The sequence below is a fragment of the Polyodon spathula genome, chromosome 26 (genome assembly GCF_017654505.1).
Source record: "Polyodon spathula isolate WHYD16114869_AA chromosome 26, ASM1765450v1, whole genome shotgun sequence".
In the NCBI taxonomy this organism is placed as follows: Eukaryota; Metazoa; Chordata; class Actinopteri; order Acipenseriformes; family Polyodontidae; genus Polyodon; species Polyodon spathula.
Genome location: NC_054559.1, coordinates 1,925,520 through 1,947,645, shown reverse-complemented (window position 1 = coordinate 1,947,645; position 22,126 = coordinate 1,925,520). Strand labels below are relative to the sequence as shown.

Genomic DNA, 22,126 nt, shown 5'->3' with positions numbered 1-22,126 from the left:
TTCACTCAGGGTCTCTTTCAAAAATCAGACATGTAGCAAATACTTTTTCACGGCACTATCTACAGTGGCTCTCAAAAGTATTCACCCCCCTTGGACTTTTCCACATTTTATTGTGTTACAACATGGAATCAAGATGGATTTAATTAAGAGTTTTTGCCACTGATCAACACCAAAAAAGTCCATAACGTCAAAGTGAAAAAAATCAAGTCTAAAATTGTTCTAAATTAATTACAAATATAAAACAGAAAATAATTGGGATTGCATAAGTATTCACCCCCTTTGCTATGACAGAAAGCACGTGGGAGACTCTGAGACCAAGTGCGAGATGATTCTATGATCTGATGAAACCAAAATAGAGCTTTTTGGTCTCAATGCTAAGGGCTATGTTTGGCGCAAGCCTAACACCGCACATCATTATGAGAACACCATCCCTACTGTGAAGATTGGTGGTGGCAGCGAGTGGAAGCGACAGAGTGGGAGAAGTACAGGCGTGGAAAAGTGCAGAGCAGTTTAGAAGCAGTAAGAAAGCAGGTTGACGGCTGTAGAAGAAACTAATCTTCAAAAAAGACTATCAACATGGTCTTCAAGCCAGTAATCTGTGACACTTGCATGATGTGGGAAATCTGAGAAAACCCAGCAGAGCTAAACCAAGTGTGCGTAAAGTGCCGCGCGATCCAGGACTTCCATAAACTAGTAACTATGCTAGAAATGAAGCTGGAAGAAATGAGACAGCAACAGGATCTTGAGGAGCTGGCACACCCACAATTCATGGAAGTCTGCACCACCCCTAACAGACTGAAAGCCACCAGGGAGATAGAAGGTCAGAACAGCTGGGTTCAGGTAGGCAGAAGCAGGGAAAAAAAGAAACTTCGTCAAACACAACCACCAGAAATCAAAACAACCAACAAATTTGAGTGACTTCAAAATTTTGATGAGCAAAACCAACAACAAGAGAACGAAAGGAACAACATCCAGGACCCTATTGACAGTGGTGACCAGACAGTAAAAGGAAGGGAGGTCATGATTGTTGGGGACTCCATATTGAGAAACACAGCAAGTTCAATTCGCAGTTTGGACCTCCTCACTACAACAGTGTGCTGCCTTCTGGGAGCCTCTGTCAAGCACATCACTGAGAACGTGGACAGGCTCCTAGAACGAACAGGAGACGACCTGGTAGTAGTTCTCCACATCGGTACAAACAACATTGGAAGAGACACACCAAAATCTCTGCAAAACAAATTCAGAGAGCTAGGAAGAAAATTAAAAGAGAAAACCAAAATTGTGATATTTTCAGGGATGCTACCGGCACCTTGCAAAGGACCATATGGACAGCTGGAAATAATTAATCTAAACGCATGGCTGAAGATGTGGTGCACACGGGAAGGCTTCACCTATCTTGATCATTGGACCACATTCTACAACGAGGAATATCTGTATAGACGGGATGGACTGCACTTAAATAACAAGGGAACCAGTCTACTTGGAGAAAAGATCCTCGAGCAGGTTCAGAAGCATTTAAACTAGAAAGGAAGGGGGGGAAAAAAAAACAACAAAAAAACAGAAGGGAGACCGCATCAAAACAAGGACAACTCAGGTAAGACAACCATTAAATGTATTTATCTAAATGCTAAAAGTATCAGAAACAACATTTTAGAACTTGAAGCTACTGCACTAACAAGTGACTATGATGCGATAGGAAACTTGGTTGTCAGAGTGATGGGGATGAATATAATATTTGTGGGTATACACTGTATAGGAAAGACAGGCAGGACAGAAAAGGTGGAGGGGTAGCGCTATACATAAGAAACAGTCTTGAAGCCAAGTGTAACCCCCTATAAAATAATACATTATTTTATTATTATTTTATAGTGTTTGTTACTAACAAAGGACTAGAGTTGTTTTATTACTGTTAAAAAAGTTTTATTAAATCAAAATAAGACTTTATTAATATTTAGTCAGCAGACTTATTTTAATTTGGCACCGTACCTTTAAGAGCCCTTAATACAACGTGCTCTCCAGTGAATATAGAAAACTAGAAGATGGACGCCGCCAGGCTGCGATGTGTGTCTGTGATTTTAGGATCAAATCCTTAAAAGACCTGAAGTAGCTGAGAGGGCAAGGAATATTTTAGTTCTAAGAATTACGCTGAACTGCGATCAAGACATCACACTGCTTTAAGGATCAGATGAGTGTTAATTAAAGGACTTGTATTGTTTTAAGGCACAAGTGTTGCTAAAGTGGTACCACTAAAACAACTACATTTATTTTATAACTTTTAATGGCCTATATATATATATATATATATATATATATATATATATAGGATATACTATATTTCTTTTGTATCTTTCCATGTGTTGATGCCTATGTGATTGTGCATTAAAAATATGTGCAGCTGCCGTTTCGTTATTTAAACTGCAGCGAGTAAAGAAAAGAAGAAATCCGAACTGATTTAATTGTGGGCTGACTCGTTATTTCAGTTATAGTTAAGAGAACGCCAGCACTATATTTATATACACAGGTATAAACGAATCCCTCTCCAGTAAAATTAACTGCGAGAGAGAACCCCCCCCCCCCCCCCCCCCTTACTGTATATAAGAAAACAGTCTTGATAAGTGCTATACATAAGAAACAGTCTTGAAGCCCAGGTGTTAAACCTGGACAAAGAAAACAAAGCCGAATCAATATGGGTCAGAATAACAGACAAAAATTCAACGGGCATAATAATAGGAGCATGCTATAGACCGCCAGACTCAGACGGTGAGCAAAATAATCTGTTATACAACGACATTAGAAATGCGTCTAGCAAAGGAGAAGCAATACTAATGAGGGATTTCAACTTCCCCCATATAAAATGCGAAAACCTGGTGGGGAGCACGACGGATAAAATTGAAATGGTGGAAATGACAAATGACTGCTTCCTAACGCAATTTGTCAAGGCACCGACTAGAGGGGAGGCATGCCTTGATTTAGTCTTTTCAAATAATGAAGACAGAATAACTAAAACAGAGGTCAGAGAACCACTAGCAAACTCAGACCACAACATGGTCTCATTTGAAGTGCTTTTTAAAACCCCAAAAGTAATGACTAAAGCTAAGGTTTACAATTTTAGAAAAGCAAACTATGAAGGTATGAAACAGAGACTAACAGAAGTAGATTAGAGTAAAATAGAGAAAACATCCACAGAAAAAGGATGGCTGTTCTTCAAAAATGTAGTACTAGAGGCGCAAAACAATTACATTCCTAAAGTAGACACATATCAATGTAAAACTAAATTGCCAAAATGGTTTAACAGATCAATTAAAAAAAAATATTCAGCGAAAAAAGGTACATTACAGAGCGTTAAAAAGGGACCAAAAAGAAAGTACACAGAAAGAGTACACAGAACTGCAAACGCAAGTCAAAAAAGGAAGTTAGAAAGGCCAAGAGAGAAATAGAAATGAACACTGTTAAGGGGGCTAAAACCAATTCCAAAATGTTTTTCCAATATTACAACTGCAAGAGAACATTCAAAGAGGAGGTTAAATGTTTAAGAGATACAAATGGCAAAATTGTAGATGAAGGAAAAGAATAGCAAATATATTAAATGATTACTTTTCACAAGTTTTTACAAAGGAGGATGCAGACAACATGCCCCACGTCATCCAGTTCCTATCCAGTTTTAAATAACTTTAGCATAACCGAGGCAGAAGTGTTAAAGGGACTAGGAGCTCTTAAAATAAACCCCTGGGCCAGAGGAGATCCTCCCAACAGTACTCAAAGAAATGAAAGAAGTTGTTTACAAACCGCTAACCAAGATCATGCAGCAGTCTCTTGACACAGGGGCGGTACCGACAGACTGGAAAATTGCAAACGTAATACCGATCCACAAAAAGGGAAACAAAACTGAACCAGGTAACTACAGACCAGTAAACCTGACTTCTACTATATGCAAACTTATGGAAACTATAATAAGATCCAAAATGGAAAATTACCTATATGGAAACATGGTGCTGGGAGACAGTCAACACGGTTTTAGGAAAGGGAGATTGTGTCTAACTAACTTGCTTGATTTTTTTGAGGATGCAACTTCGGTAATGGATAATTGCAAAGCATATGACATGGTTTATTTAGATTTCCAGAAAGCTTTTTGACAAAGTCCCACACAAAAGATGAACTCTCAATCAAACTCAACGCAGTAGGGATTCAAGGAAATACATGTACACGGATTAGGGAGTGGTTAACATGTAGAAAACAGAAAGTACTGATTAGAGGAGAAACCTCAGAATGGAGTGTGGTAACCAGTGGAGAACCACAGGGATCAGTATTAGGTCCTCTGCTATTCCTAATCTACATTCATGATTTAGATTCTGGTATAGTAAGCAAACTTGTTAAATTTGCAGACGACACAAAAATAGGAGGAGTGCAAACACTGTTGCAGCAGCAAAGGTCATTCAAAATGATCTAGACAAGATTCAGAACTGGGCAGACACATGGCAAATGACATTTAATAGAGAAAAGTGTAAGGTACTGCACGCAGGAAATAAAAATATGCATTATAAATATCATATGAGACATACTGAAATTGGAGAAGGAATCTATGAAAAAGACCTAGGAGTTTTTGTTGACTCAGAAATGTCTTCATCTAGACAATGTGAGGAAGCTATAAAAAAGGCCAACAAGATGCTCGGATACATTGTGAAAAGTGTTGAATTTAAATCAAGGGAAGTAATGTTAAAACTGTACAATGCACTAGTAAGACCTCATCTTGAATATTGTGTTCAGTTCTGGTCACCTCGCTATAAAAAATATATTGCTGCTCTAGAAAGAGTGCAAAGAAGAGCGACCAGAATTATTCCGGGTTTAAAAGGCATGTCATATGCAGACAGGCTAAAAGAATTGAATCTGTTCAGTCTTGAACAAAGAAGACTACGTGGCGACCTAATTCAAGCATTCAAAATTCTAAAAGGTATTGACAATGTCGACCCAAGGGACCTAAAGGACCAGGGGTCACAAATGGAGATTAGACAATAGGGCATTCAGAACAGAAAATAGGAGGCACTTTTTTACACAGAGAATTGTGAGGGTCTGGAATCAACTCCCCAGTAATGTTGTTGAAGCCGACACCCTGGGATCCTTCAAGAAGCTTCTTGATGAGATTCTGGGATCAATAAGCTACTGAACAACCAAACGAGCAAGATGGGCTGAATGGCCTCCACTCGTTTGTAAACTTTCTTATGTTCTTATATTGACATTTCTAGCACCTTGTGGACAATACTATCATAGCATCAAAGGGTATGAATACTTCTGAATTAGGGAGTTTTGCAAAAAAATTAAAAAATTGTTTTAATAATTGTAGACATCTATTTCTTGTAACTTTTTCCTCATCCACAAAAGCAAAACTTTTGCTACAAAAGATTTTCTAAAATTCTTTGAGTAACATCTAGAAATTATAAAATTTCCATTGAGGTTTGTAAACTTTTGACTATAACTGTATGTATGTGTGTCTGAGTACGTGTGTTTATATATATTATACAGTACAGTAGTTTAAGAGAAATTAAACACGGCAATTTGTTTTAGAAAGAATACAGCTGAAGTGTTTGACATCATATTCAAAGTTATGTTTAAATACTTACATGTGTTAGGTATAAAAAGTTAAATGATTCAAGCATATGAAAGGATACTGTCTGGAACTTTGATGACATGTCCAATTCCTTTCCATAAGGGAGCCAGGTCTCCTTTGTACCTCAGACAAATCTCATCTCCTTGCATTAAACGCATGTCTGAGAAGCAAAGGGAAACTGATTAAAATGTTTTACTGTACACCTTGAGTACTTGAGGCAAGTTTCACTTTACACAGCACTACAAATCAAACAGGTACTTTCTGAACAAAAACAAATCCTCACAGGGGGCATAATCTAAGGGGGATACAATATCAGAGTGAGCAGCTTGTAAACATCAAGTTAAAGCATGGTGGAGGGGTTCATTGACTTTGACAGAATTATAGAACACAGCTGTGTACCAACTAAAGGCACTATGGGCTTGATTAATGTACCAGTGGTACAACTGGAGTGAAGATTGGATGTGTGTTATTATCACTCCTTGCTTCCGCTGTAATTCACAAATGTCCAGATGGCGTTTTTACTGTGGCGTTTGACCAGCTCTCATGAATTTGCGTTAATACCATGCATTTTACCACGATAGCAGGACTCCTACCTTATTATGTCCTTCAAATAAAATGACCTAGGTGCAATACCTTCGGTACTGCTAGTTGTACACACATCGGGACATTTTGAAAAGCCCTTGCTTTAAAGAAAAATGGCTCAACAAGGGAGTACATTTTAACACTCGTTCTAACAAGAGTGACAAACCATTTGTTTAGTGCGATTAAAAATGTTAATTCTATATTTTTTCCTTACATGTTAAGGCAGAGAATGTACATCTGAGATACCAGCAAAAACAATCCCTGATTTAGTTTAAGTGATTACAATTTCACACTACAATTAATACTTTCATTATACAATCTGTAGATGAAAACAGAGTAGATGAATGCCAGACAAATGTATTTGAAAACTATACCACAAAATGACTCCGTCCATAGTTTACATGTGAAAATAATTCTTTAGATGATTTTTAATATTTCTTCTATACATTAATATGCTTCTGGATCAAGACAAAACTGCCCAGAAGAGGTGCTAAAAAAACCTCATATATTATGTTTAATATATAGACTAGACTAATCCCGTGGTGCAGCTTTCAAGAATTTTAAATTATGCTGCTAGAGATGAATGGTTTAAGAGATTATTAATAACTATAAAAGTAAAGTAACAAAAACACTGGACTTCCCCTGCCTAACTCTTGCTCTGTCACCTTCTATGTAGCCAACTAATGGCAGACATCGTCCTACTACTCCTCGGTAAAATAATTTGTTTAACACAGCTTTTAAAAGCTGACCTCTCCTGGTTTTAATAATGCTCCACTGAGAGCTGCAAAAAGTTTCTTCCACCTCTGCAGATTGCACACATTATATAATTAACATGGAAGCGTCCCAAATGCGTTCACGAAGCGCGATTAAGAAAACATGTTAAAAGCACAAATTCAAGCACAAAGACTGATCTTTGTGGGTTAGATCATTTGGAGAAGGAGGATTTTAGTACTGACATGAAGTCAGAAATGGTACTAACACCAACAAACCCAGTTTGTGAATCAGACCATATGTCAAAGCATGTGGTCTGTATCATTGATATGGCCAGAGGTTAAAACAACAAGGCACTGAAAGGGTTTTTTTTTTTTTAACTGGATAACACCAGTAATGGAAATTGACTAAGAAAATCATAGAATACAGCCATGTTCCAAACATTAGTACAACATACTGTCTATATACCGTAGAACCATAATACATCTCATGACTTCAATATGGCAGCTATATTAGGCGAGAGGTTAATTGTCACCAAAATATTCATAATGCTGAGTTTATACAACCATGAAAATGTCAGGTCCCTACATTCACAAGGAATCTGAATCCCTTTAAATTATTTTTCATTTTTAGGCTACTGCTTACACAATCTATTTACAATATCTTACTTTTTCCAAAGAAATTAAAAAAAATAGTATAAACTCGAACAATATTACCACCTGAGTCAGTCTTGGGCAAAGAGAAGTTGGCAATTCGCTTTTTGTTGAGACCCAGGTCCCACCTCACAGTTATATTATCCTGTGTCTACGAAAGAAGCAGAGCATTGAGTGAGTCACAATTTAAACAGATACTCATTCAGATTACAGTTTATAAACAGTTTATACGGGCAACAGTTGAGAGTCAGCACTCACATGTCCGACCCTATAAAATGTTTACTTCAGTGACGTAAACGCGCGACGCATATCTGATTATTTCATTTTGGCCCGTTCCAACCCCTGTATCTTTTTTGTGCTCCCTGAAAAAGATAATATCAAAACTATATATCTGAAAGGACTGTATTTTAAAATAAGTAGGGTATTTGGACTGTAAGTAGGACTGTATTGGTTTTGTTGGTACAGTACTATATTTAACAGAAGTATTTTAATTCAGAACGATATGATTTTGAAAATATGCCAAAACACGTGGACTGTAACAGTATACATTTAAATCCAGTACATACTGCAGTAGTATGTAAATTTCCCATTAACGACCCAACAGCAAAATTAAATCTAAATGTTATCCATGCACATAACTGCGTAAAACCTAAAAGGCAATGCAATTTAGCAAAACCAAAAGATTAAAAAATAAATACAATTCCTGAATTAATACAGTATCCCAAGCCAGTATTCAAAATTGCAGAATGCAGTGCTCGATAAGGCCCAAACGTCACAGTTCACTTGCAAATGAAAATGCACAAAAACAACTGAATATAAAAAAAAAAAAAACATTAAATACATCACAGTATCAAACTGTTTAATGATTAACTGTTACATTACCCTAGCTTGTCTCGTTCGCTTTGTTTTAGCTGCATTTGTCACGTGAAACTGAAGGAAGCGCTGTGTAACTGCACAATATAAAAGACTGATTTGGCATTACAGATAACATTTTTTATTTTTGTATTTCATTTTTTTAAAACGTGGGCTGTGACGGATATTCTGATAAATTGTAACATTGAAGAAAACTGGTGACGGAGTCGAAAACGGCACGTGACTGGCAAGTGCAGTAATTTGTTACACACATATATAAAATGGGGATTGATTTTTGTTTTTAATACAAGTACGGTAAAACATGACTGACGTGTATCTGCGTAACAGACAGAGTGCTGACAGTATACTTTAATCAAATATTAAATTTGGTAAGAGAAAGATCTAAATAAGGAAAATAGCAATAACTGACAGGAAAAAATTTTTTTTGCTAATAAATTGCTTTTAGAAATACAAAACATTATTCCTGTTCCACACATGTTTAAATGTGCTTTGTGAAAAATAGGAGTATAATCTTTAAATAATAAAAACGGATTGAACATTTAGAACAAGACATTGATTCTCTTTACAATTTATGATTCAGCTGGATTTACAATGGACTGTCCATAAACATAGTATTAAGATGTTTATACTTATTCGGACTGGTTGTAATCAGCCAGAAAAACCATAATATGAAATTACATTATTAATGTAGAGGCCTACATGTGTAAAGCAATTCATTATGTATAGAAAAGAAGACACATTGGATATGAAATAACTGACACTGTACTATTTAAACACTAAGGCTAACACAATTCGGCCTGCATATTTTTACAGTTTAGGCTACACTGTTGGCTAACATTTAAAGTGCTGGATATGGCTCTACTATCCCACCTGAGATTCCTTGAGTTTCTTATCATAGTCAGCCTCCAGCTTGACAAGTGGTCCGAAGATGTTCTGGTACTGATAGGCATCTTCATAGCGGAGTAGAACATGCTGTGGCTCCTCATCCACTCCAGGTTTCTCCAGATCCTCAAGAGTGGCTGAAGGGTTTTCCTGTGGAAACACAAACATTATTGGGGCTGCAGAGATAAATTAATTTAAAAAGATTTCCCATAGTTTCCTAAACAAACATATTCCCAATACAATTCATATGATTGTTATAAAGAAATCACTCATAACCATGTTAATCCCTCTGTCAGTTGTACATTTTACACAAAGTTACGCAACAAAACTAGTTCTTTACACAAACTGGTATGTAAAAATAAATAAATAAATAATGTACCTTAATCATTCAAATAAAAATTACAGTAAAACTAAAAGAAACTTCTTAACTACAAAAAGTCAACATGTTTTAGTTTTCCTATTTTAGTATACCGTGTAATAATTTTATTGTAAAGGTTTATACAAATTTTAGGGGAATGGACCTCAAGTTATAGCATTCAGTTACTTATCCAAACAGGTAGTGCAATGAAAAAGTAGCTAACCATTGCCTATTCACAGTAAGTAGAATAAGACAGTAGAAGAATGCTGGATGTCAAATGTGAAGCCAATACACAGAAGTGACCCAGTGTTACGTGACCATCAATACTTAAAAATAAACTTAATCAAACTTGAACAAGAGATGACATACTTCATACGAACCACAAAATTACAGATTCAAACCAATATTGAAGTTTGTGTCCCAGTCATGTTTTGATACCTGGGAAACAGTCTACTTCATATTTCTTCAGTGCTGTTTTTATTGTTTGAATGCCGATTCAATGATTACGTGTTCTTCTCCTTTAAGACTAAGGCCCAAATTTCTAAAGGTGAAAAACCGACCACAAAAAGCCAGGTAATGTGCATGTTCAGTACGGCCGTACTCCGTGTCAAAATTATGTCCTATTTTATAAGACTAATTAGGTAAAGCAGACGATTCCTCAATCAACCAATTTAAATACCCCTCATCGAAATTAGTGATGGAGAATTACACACCTCTCACAACAAATAGAGGGTGAGGGTCAACCCTGCGTGTGTAGGTTACACATTCCAAAAGAAAATGAATGGAAAACAAAGACCTCAGCCTGGTACTAGCCATGGTGATGAGGATGCTCGGAAGCGAAAACTGAAATGGACCAATATGGAATAGGCGATTTTGGTACAAGCAGTACTTGTAACACATGAATATGTGTTACAAGCTCGAACTACATCACCTGGATAAATTAATAAAATATGAAATGTGCGGAGACTTCTTAATAAACAAATGTACCACTTCAGAGTTTGTAGTAGGTTGCTTATACATTATGACGCATCATCATCCATCATTAGTTCAACTTATTAATTCGTATAGAATAATTCCAGGCATATACTTTTCAAACTTCTGAAACAAAAAGTTGTATTTACTTACATCTATGGCAGTCAAACGGGTGGATAATCCTTCAGTTTAACTACGACTTACATCTTCTTAAAGTCTTCTGCAGTTACAACTCTCCTATTTCTTATGTTTGTCTGTATTTCTTACTCTATGTATGATTTTACAGCATATCTGTATGGTATATATGGTCGAAAAACTGTACTTGCTCTAGCTACAAACTGTGTCATCTGCCCCTCTGTCTTTTTTTTTTTTTACCGTTTTCTTTCCATCTCAAATTTAACAATACTGCCTGAACCAGTATTGTTAAGTACCAGAATGCCACATTACAAAAAGTAAATTCTGTAGGCATTACTAAAATAACGGTGGAGGATAAACCCTCATTGTATACAAGACTTTCTTTCGTGCGCCTCGGAATATCGTTCCATCTTTTCTTATTCTCCATCGTTCTTTTAAAAATGCCTACACTCTAAGTAAAGGCTCTCGTTAGAACCTTGCTTTGCCACTGTGGGGAGACCTTTTTAGGTGCTTCTAAGAACCTTTTTTACATGGATTCTATATTCTCTATTTGCAGACTTTCTGTTTTGTCATGTAAACTACGAAACATGTATTGAAAATCGAGTCTGCAAAACAATACGGTACCGGTATTATAAACCGTAATTTACAAACTGATTTGATCAGAAGGGTTAAAAAATTAGCTCTTTGCAAAATGTTATTTAATGTTTCTTTGTCCTGAAAACGATGTCTCCTTGCTGCACTCAAGTCTCCCGCATCACCTTGTCTACTTTACAGCCTACTGTCTGACTGCTGCAAATTAACGCCTGCTTTTCAGAGTTCTTAAAATAATCAAGCAAATACGAGGCCCGCAGTTACAGGCTTTAATAAATTAGACAGAATATTTAACAGACCTCATTTGCAAAATCCCCTCCCAATTTAGCGGTTTCGTTCAGAAACGCCCCAGAATTACATATGCATCACATCTTAATTGAGCGTTTATGACACTGCATGTGTTTTATAAATCCCAACCAAGAATTCAGAACCCTCAGCGCCTGATTTACGGTCGTAAAACACGCACAGTCGTTTTATAAATCTGGGCCTAAATGTTTTGAATATAGGCCTGTGACAAAGAACAAATCAATCTGAATCAACAATCTCCCTCTCGACCTGTGAGGGCACTGCACAGCAGGAACTACGTGCCCCGTACTGAATGGTTGGGCAGTTGGAAGCCGGCCAATCAGGAAAGGGATGGTGTCATGGTACCAGGAGTCATCGCCCTAGTATGGTAAGCGAAGTTTCATTCATGAATTGGAGGAGACGTGATTGAACTAGCTATCGGAGGAGGCAGGGCTATGGGTACTTTAGGGGGACGTGACGTCATAAATCGGTTCTTGATGGGAGGAAACAAAGACTGTTTTTGGGAAACTGATTTAAGTGTGTGTCTTGTTTTTGGCAGACTGATTAAGCATGGATCTGGGAGCTGCAGCCTCGGGCCAGCAATTCACCCAGACTTCACCGCACCTGCACTTAACCAGCATCACTGTTCCAGCACCGCACCTACCCTAAGAGCTTGCTCTGTCCGGAGACGTGTCTGTGATTGTGTTGTGTCTATGTTTTGTAATTATTATTTCGGGACTGCAACCCCTTGTTTTGGCCATTGTTGGGTAGAGCCAGCTTTATTATTTAAAACCGGTCAAGGAGACTTAAGGAAATTAAATTAATAACTTGAACCATGAACTCTGTGTTTGTCCTTGTTTGGAGCACCTGCTCACCCTTTTCACTACGCTCAGCAATACACACGTTCACAAGGCCCCATTATGACTGTATACTATTATGTAGTGACCATGTTTGTTTACCATCTCTGAAGGAAGTTTCAGCTTCAGTCACAGGCTGCCTCTCTTACCTTCCAGAGCTCCTCCAGTTTGTTGATCTGCTGAGCTGTGATCTGCCTCGCTCTCAGCTGCTCCTGCTCAGAAGGAATCTTTACCAGCCAGGAAAGGAAGCAGCGGTCTTGGATCAGGGGCTGCCACTGAGAACTGTCCCAGTTGATATCCTTCAGGCTGCTTTGACTGGCACAAGGCTGTCTGAATTTTAAAAAGGACCATATCAGCAACATAACATACATCACGTGAACGAATCACTCAATTTCAATAAAATGGTAATACACGTTACATTTTCAATAAAATGGTAAGGGAACAATTAAACAAACAGGCATGAAAACTGTGGTTTTACAGCATAAGAATTACAATGGATTTATCTCTTTGAATTGAAAGGATTCAATTTACCTGCACAGTAGTACAACAACAGAATCAGCCTTGGCAGGGATGAAGCCCAAAAGAAAAACGTTGCGACACCCACAGTTGTAACACTCCAAGACAGTCTCTCCAAGCGGCCCATCTTTATGCAGAGTTACTTCTTTACATTTCGCTCTGACAAGGTGGTTCACAATGTGGCTAAAAAAAAAAAAACAAGCGTATTGACCCGCCATATCCGAATTCATTGGTTCCAGGGGTCCATCGGATATGTATAAGTATTGGCTCTCAGAAGAACTCGCTATACCACATTGTAGTTTGTAGTTGCTTTATTAATGTTGTGCAATAATAAAATGAACAAATCAGGTACATCATATATATATATATATATATATATATATATATATATATATATATATGTGTGTGTGTGTGTGTGTGTGTGTGTGTGTGTATGTATATGAATATATATGCATCTGCATGTATATTACACAAAACACCTGGGAACATTATTGCAAAACAAAGCACTAGAATAATATATTTGGCAATTTACAAAACAGCATTACAAAAACAGTTCTAAGCATGCTTTCTCAGTCCATGTCAGGGGTGGCCAAACTTCCTGACCCTACGAGCCACATACCAAATCTCTTGATGGCAGCAAAATACACAAGAACAAGGGCTAGAACATTGCCTCACAGTTTCTGCGTAATTTGTATTGTACTGTAGATCTATAGCGTGTTAAACTTTAAATGTAACATTTTCCATTATTTCTGTTTATACTGGATGCATTTCACACTTTAAAATATATTCAGTTATTATAAAGCAAAATACATTAACTGACCCGATTTCAACAAAAAAACACCATATAAAATCACACATTTTTCTAAGGATTCTTTTTGACAAGCTCCTCCCTTTAAGATCTGAATACGGGGTTTAAAAAAAAAAAGACACTTCTTTTATGACTGCTGCGTGTATTAAATACTGTTGAGCTCTGTGGATAACAAATGCACTGTATTTATTTTGAAAAAGATTACCATCGCTGCTCATGATGAGACACAAGATACATAAATAATTACTTTTAGACCTGCAATAATATTTAAAACATGCATTCTCTAGTCCAGCGCCAACAATTTTATAAAAAGATTCATTCACCTGAATAAGGACGTTTGCCAAGAGCGATATTCCATGCTTGCCATACAAAACTCGCTTGAGTAATTAAATCAGCTTCTTTACTGAACCCTGAAAGCAGTATCTGCATTAAGCATGATTAAGGGGGATATTCAGATGAAAATGTGTTTGTGATGTTTGAGGTTGCTCGCCTTGTAGTTGTATGATTTGTTGCAGATGAGACACAGGTTTACCACTGTTTTCGGTGAAAGCAAACTCTCTCCCAGTCTGGTTAAAGCCTCATACTTTCATTTATTACTTGTGGAGGCTTTGCTCAATGCCATTGTCTCCATGTAACAAACAACCACTTAATTAAATTATGAAATGTACAAAATCAAAAATAATCTACTTATCTGAACAAGAGCAAAGAGCAAGTCACACCTCTCGTCTTCAGTGGGGTAGTTTTCCTGCAACTTGGGTTAAGATTTACTGAAACATTTTTATTCCAGTAACTACTGTTGAAATGTTACAGGGATGCATTGTGATAAACATTTACAAAATATTAAACTTCAAAAGGGACAGCGCTTTAATAATACAATTGGGAGTTTAGCTAGACTCTCGCACTGGAGCAATGTAAAATATAACTACATACAATAAAGTAGACTCCTCTGTTGCATCGTACAAGCAGATGTGAGATCTAAGTTTAAAGATGATTACATGTGTATTACTTAGTGTAATCCTGAATTTTTGCCTGACTTCTGCATATGGAAGAAATAACTTTTTTTTTTTTTTTTTAATAAATTTAGTGGTCTCCAATTATTTTTTATTGTTTTCTCCCCAATTTAGTAACGTCCAATTATTTTTAGGCTCAGCCCACCACTACCACTCCTGTGCTGACTCGGGAGGGGTGAAGACAAACACACACTGTCCTCCAAAGCGTGTACCGTCAGCCGCCCACTTCTTTACATACAGCAGACTCACCATGCAGCCACCCAGAACTACATCGTCAGAAGACAACGCAGCCATGGGCAGACCATAGGGGTCTCTGGTGCATGGTGAGCAGAGGACACCTTAGCCATCCTAGTCCTCCCTCCCCCCGGGCAGCGCATCCTGCACTCTATGCGGAGTGCCTTTACTGGATGCCCCACTCGGGAGCCCCGCAATGACCCTTCTATCAGGGAAAAGACTCTCAATGTTGTGGTAGCTTTTAAGTCTAATGCTTCTTTACACCTTCAATATAAAAACTAGGGTTGGAAATTTCAAATAACATTCGAATATACCAGGAATAAAAGTTTTGAATACCCGAATAAATCAGCCCAATTACTCATAAGTGTGACAGGACAGTATGTAATAGCAGCAACCACACGTAGGGACGCACAGGTAAATACATCAACAGTAACAGCAAAGAAACATCTAAGGCATCTAACGTATTCAAAGTAAAAAACTAAGTAAGAAATAAGAATACACAGCAGAGGGGTTTGAACTATAAAGTCGCAGAACTTTATAAAAACGGCCTTCAGAACTTTAAACTGCTTTAACACTCTCTGACAACTTGTATAAAACACACAAGACGACTGCTTACTAACAAAGCACAACAAAAAATGTTTGCTCAATAACATCTATGCTACAATATACATGAAAATGAGATGTACTGTACTCGCACTTGCTGATTCCATAATATAATCTTTTTTTTTTTTTAAAGTCCGATTCCGGAATATCTGATTTCGAAAGCCGATATCAGTAGGAGACCAATAACAGCAGTCAAATCAAAATTAAAGTTCACTTTTAACAAAAAAAAAAAAAAAAAAAAAAGTAGCAGATGGTTGCTTGCATTTTAGATGATTGAGCATTTAACGATTTGATTTACAATACGAAATACTTGTGCTGCACAGTGGTCTAGTTTAGCTTTTATCAAAATACTTCCATGCATTTTTCACTGCGCATGTACTCCCTTAGCTAATAGCAGAGCTAGGTAATGAAGGGTGCCCGCCTCCCTATAAGTGAGGTGACAATGGACTTTATTTACACAGTGGCCATGCTGTAATTGAAACGAGGCTTGTCATACGTGGAGTAAATCGATGATTTGTGCACCTCAAAAGAAGGAAGAAATTGATAACTGGTCAAATAACGATACGCAAATTCTTAAAAGCAAACAACAAAGGGCACAGCAACTGGATCAAGGGTTACATTCATGAAATTGAAGGTGAATTAGCAAGCCTCTTATCTGGCAATCGGAAAGTGAATACAGTACTGTGCTGTGCTGTGCTGTGCTAAGTTACATCCTCAAAGTGTTTGTCAGGTTTAGTTCGAGAACGTTTAATTGAACTAATATGTACAGTGTTGATATTAAGTACTAGTTTATGTACAGTTTCTACGTGTATTGCTATTAATCATGTCTTTATACATTCTTTCTAAATACACTTAAAAGTCAGGAGAATGTAAAGGATGCCCTTTCTGTCATGCACTTTGTGACAAACTCTTTACTTATTCAAACACACTGTGTATTATTTTAACATGCATTGATAAAAACTTGTATAACCCATTAACAGATGCTCACGCCCAGGTATACTGAAGTTATCATTTTGCTGTGTAACCTGTTTAATCATTTCTTAAATGTGCAAATATGTGTTATGCTGCATATGTAATATGACAGATATTAAACAAAGTTCAAGTATACATTTTTAATTGATAAGCACTTTATTGTTACTTCAGTAGACATAACATACAGGGTGTCCCACAAATGCTGAGCACATTTACTTTTCCAATAACAAAGTCTGAAGTCTTATTTTTCATAATTAATGAATGTTAATCAGTGTTTTACGATGTGTTGAATGTAATATTTGACTACGTATAAAATTACCTATGTGTTTGAATCTTGTGCAGTTGTGCTGAATTCATGTTAAATGTGTTCATGATTCATGGAACACCCTGTATAACCATGTGACGGAAAGATGAGTTCTGGTGATGAATCTTCCTCCCGACCTGTGAGGACGCTAAAGAACGGGAGGAGAAGTATCTGGAAGGGCTGGCCTGACAGTTCGTTTCCGGGTCAGGGAAGTGGGTCAGCCTGGAGGGAAGTGAGACTCTGTTGTAAGACCGTATTGATTTGAAAGGTAAACGAGAGGCAGCTGCAAGTAATAAGGCGGCTGCAACCGTTTATCTCGATATCATGCGGGATTACATATAGGGGCCAGGGTAACGCTGATCTTCTCCTTCGTTTGGGTAAATGTTCGGAGAGAGAAGGAGCGAGAGAGGAGCTCTCGTTGTTACAGAGAATTACGTGTTGTGTTTGTTTGTAATTGTCTGCGTTTTGCACCACCAGACAGTTAACTCACCTATCCGGAGCTGTCGACCAGGGTCAGCACAATCCGGATCACCACTGCACGGAACCGTCACAAAATACAGTGTCTTCACCCACCACAAGCACGTCTGCACTCACCCAGGACTGGTGACCGTGTGTTCGTTTTGTTCGGGACTGTGTCCTATTATTGCTATCCCCGTGCTTTACACATTGTTGTGTATAGCCGGGGATTTATTATTTAACGGTCACCAGACCTGGATTATAAATAAAAGCACCTTTTCACTGGAAACTGTTGTCTGCCTGTCACTCCTGCATCGCATCACCGCTATACCTGTTCCCCTCCACTAGCCACTTTGCCACAAACCACCATATACCACAAACAGTACATTTACATACAGGCTAATATATTATTATTCAGAACACTCAGTATTCCAAATAAGTACTAATAAGTACAGCATATTTGTAATAAGATCAGCAGTATTCTGAAGATGAGTATTCCGAAAAATCATGTAACCCTGTAGCATAAAATTATTATGCTACAGGGTTACATACACTACATAATTTATAAGATATACTTGTATAATTTCCTGTATATACATTATGTATTTGGATTTATTTATAAAACATTACCCACTTATAAATACTTTGTTAAACTACACAGCGTCCTGCACCAAGAACAAGGTTAAGTTTTTCATATTGTTACGTAAACTGGAAGATTCTTGTTATTTAACTGAAAATTAGGGCTGATGTCTCTTTTTACTTTCTGCACCCACTCTGTTCTCATCTTTGCTTCTTTGGGAAAGCGATGAAAATACATTTTGTTCTCTGTATCATATCGAGAATCAGACACAACAATGCAATGGCATATTTCTCTCAGACTATAACAACTCCACTGCAGTTTGACTCTGGCTGCCGGAAGCTGACAGCTGCACACCAAGCCTCGTTTTGAGTCAGCCGTGAATAAAGTCTATTGCAGTGGCTGATCACTTAACCTCCTCCACTGAAATACCATGCAAAGTATTTCCGAGTGTAGTTAGCACATTTTTCTGGTAAAATTACTACATTAAACACAATAACATATATGTACAGTATAGGAGGTTTTGAGTTCAGTGCATGGCAAATATGATGTAGATTTTAGAAATATTTAGCTTCATACAGAAAAAGGGGGTCTAATTGTAGAGGATACCTGTATAAAATTGGTTTATGCATAATGGTAGTGATTTTTCTATGAAATGCTAAGCTATCAGCATTATACAAGAAGAGAAAGGTCAAGTGCTGTGTGTGATACAATTAGGGCTTCTGATTTTTGGTTTTAAATCAATAAAACAACTGCAATACAAAAAAATAAAATAAATCAGTGGACAGCTAATAAACATCAGAAAAACTGTGGAAATGGTTAATCTATCCACGTTACCCTTTTCACATAAAAAAAATAAATAAAACCACCTACAAAAATAACAATAAATACATTTCCCAGTGCTGCTGGGCAATGTCCCACCTTCCTGACTTGTATCTATCATTGATTTGTTGTGAATATATACCCGCCTCAACTACTGAGTGACAGCACATTCCTACATTTCTATTGGAGACTCTGCTTGCAAGATTTAAAAAGAGATTACAATCAGGATGGAGGCTTGTTAGCATGATCAAAAGCTGTATTACAGTTAATGTACAGATGAATAAAAACAGAATTGTGGCGAAATGTACAAATGCCTATACACAAAAACCCCAAAAGAATGTGCCTGTGACCATAGGGATTTCATTGTGGAAGACAGCAAAAGAAAAAAGGTACAACTTAATGTGTGCAAGTACTATCGAGTTACTACACATTAACACAAAAAAACCCAAAAAAACAAGCATTTTGGAAAGTAACTGCAAACACTAATTTCATACAGTACATCACAAATGAAAGCCCTGAAAAAAATGATTTACACAAGTCAAAAATAGCTAAAAATAAGCACTGAAAAAAATACAATTAATAAAACCTGAAAAACAGAAGCCCTAGATATAACACAGTACTTGGCTTGTTGCTAGTGGTTGCAGATACATACAAAATCTGGACAGTTATACCTGTTGATTTTGGTATTTTTTGGAACAATTGAATTTGGTTGGTTGTTCATTCAGATGCACAACAATTAACTCACCTATTAGGTCAAGCACTGTTATGATGAACACTTAGGGGCCAATGCACACCGGATGTGAACTCAACAAAAAAAACTGAAGCCAATTTTGTGTCGTTCTCTTCAGTTGCGGTGTGCATTAGTTCATTTAAATCAATATGTTTGTTTATTTTCTGCTCAAATAGACACTCATCCAAATAACTGCCCAGGTAAAGAGAAGATTGAAAAAAAATAACTGTCCGGCACTATTTAGAGAATACGGTAATCCCTGGTTCTCATTTAATTTAACATGGTTAAACTGGACAGTTGAGTGAAGCAACAACGTGTAAAAAGTGAAACTGATTTTTTATTTTTTTATTTTTTTAAATCGGCAACTGAATCCATTCTGTTCTGTAAAGATTTGTACTTGCTGTTTTATACCCTTAACAAAATGTGCATTGATTCCATCAGTACCGTTCAGATGGTAGCAGCATGTGTAAATGCAAATGTCCACCAGTTACTATAGAGTATCATATCTTACAGGATCAGATATGACAGATTCTACTGCAAATGGCAATAAAAACAACAAAACTGTTGCAGCTTTTCAAGCAAAGACACAGACAACTCATATTTTACAAGTTATTCACGCTGTACATACAAATGTACCTGTACCACAGATATTATAATAATGCACTTACCTGCCTGAAGTATTTCCTCGTCCATTACAGAACCACTTCTTACTGGTATTGCAGTAAACCACACAGGCTGGGTCATGTATTCCACAGTAGCTTAAAAAATTGTAACAAAAGACATTTCTAACAAGCAATCTTAGCTGCGACAAAGACTATTCAAAAGAATGTATGCCAGCAATTGACCAGTTCTAAGATTAAGAATAAAAATTAATTCTCAAAGGCAACCTGTGCATTGTTTTTCTGGTATATTTATTTATTGTATTTATATAGTGCTTTTTATACAAATGTATTGCAAAGCACTGTACAGTACATAGTGCTTTCATCATGAATGCATTAGAAATATGTTGTAAATTTGCAGCTGTACATAATCATGTGATTACATAAACAGAAGACAAGCTTAAAAGAAAAAATCCCCCCATATCACCAGTGCAGTTATCCATTTCAGGTCTATTTAAAAACATGACTAGGAAGAAAGAGTGTATTAACTTATTTAATAACTAACTTATAATAGCTTTCTGAATCAACCAACATGCCCTAAACGCTGGTTTCAGACTGCTTTATAGCTACACCTTACTATGGGACATATTACAGTAAAAAAACCAAAAAAAAAACCCACAGTCAATGCTAAACCAGTGCTGCACTACACTGCAATAAGGCTTTGCTTTCAGTCTTTGTCACCAGCTTTCCCCAAGTTCCTACCTGCAGGCATGCACTGGAAGGTCCTTGGTGTAATAAGTATCCTCCTCATCTTCTTCAAAATTCAGTTCAGCAAGAAGTTGGCTTGCTTTAGCTGCATCATCAACTGCCCCATTCTGCAGAACTCCATCAGGACCATTAACCTAAGAGCGGAAATAAAGCGGTCAAGTATAGCGATGTACACCAGAGATGACAGATCCGAAGAGTGATGTCATAATTAATGCCGTAATGGTTCAAGCATTTATGTGGTAAACGAAAGTAAAAATCCTAAACGGCACTGTTTATGTATAATGGAATATGTAATGTTTTATTGCATTGGTTACATAATTTTTTTACTGATTTTCTGATTTATACAAGGCTCTCTGGGACGCAGGTACCCGTGTCCTTTACACATGCATGGTTTGTCAGGACTCAAGTCTTCAATTGTCTGTGCAAGCTTCAGAATAATGTTGTACTTGCGTTGTAGTTTCCGCTGTGGTGAAATGAAATACATAGATCTGGGTACTCTTGGATCGGAGCAGATGACTACTGAGTTGCGCCCCTTTTTACGTGACCTCCTGTGTACGGCTGTGTGCTTTGCTAAAATCCATTTCAGGCTTTCTTGCGTACTGCTTCCCAAGCATAAGCAACTGTGTTTGAAGCATCTGCTAGCAGAAAGAAATGGCTCAGAAGTTTAATGGAGTTTTTTGCTCTGACCCAAGACGTACCTGTATCCATGTTTCCCAGTACTCCACAGAAGTACTGGGAACTACTGTACAATGCAGCCAACATTCTGAAGCGTGCACTTCACACAACACAACTGCATTACTTGCATGATTAAAAAAAAAATCTGTGGTAAGGCTGCCTGTGTTACAGACATGTGTCCCAAGGACGCAGACAACTGTAAACCTGAGACTGCCGACAAACCCTGTACCCACGTCCCAGAGAGCTTTGGGTGAAATGGTAGCCGTATCAGTCCAGGCAAAGGAGAGTTTTTTGTTCTTTTTTAACACTTACATTATCATCATGTCATAAATTGGAAACCATTGCTAATAGAGCTTCCCGATAGATGACTGAGGTTTGTACCACCCCATGTAGATACGTATTGTCGTTTTGGACAGTGGAGTACAAATACCTACAGTACAGAACACCATGGACACAATTTAAAAGGTATTAAGTTTACTTTATAGACCAAAAGGAAAATTAAATAACTGTTAAAAACATTACAATTTTATAAGATAACAAGCAATGACCTG

At 37.2% G+C, this 22,126-nt stretch overlaps 1 protein-coding gene across 3 annotated transcripts in view; it reads right to left on the bottom strand.

The window, feature by feature from the left end:
* Nucleotides 1-22,126, bottom strand: part of LOC121300641 (regulator of nonsense transcripts 1-like) — a 64,973-nt gene that overhangs the window by 27,236 nt on the left and 15,611 nt on the right. Inside the window, exons 2-8 of one of the 3 annotated variants that reach the window (XM_041229276.1) lie at nt 20,895-21,034; nt 20,202-20,291; nt 13,033-13,200; nt 12,651-12,831; nt 9,292-9,453; nt 7,612-7,699; nt 5,664-5,762 (exon numbers count right to left, since the gene is read on the bottom strand). In XM_041229276.1, coding sequence (XP_041085210.1) covers nt 5,664-5,762; nt 7,612-7,699; nt 9,292-9,453; nt 12,651-12,831; nt 13,033-13,200; nt 20,202-20,291; nt 20,895-21,034 — 928 coding nt within the window. The remainder of the gene's footprint in view (nt 1-5,663; nt 5,763-7,611; nt 7,700-9,291; nt 9,454-12,650; nt 12,832-13,032; nt 13,201-20,201; nt 20,292-20,894; nt 21,035-22,126) is intronic. The other 2 variants (XM_041229277.1, XM_041229278.1) reach the window with 2 other exon arrangements.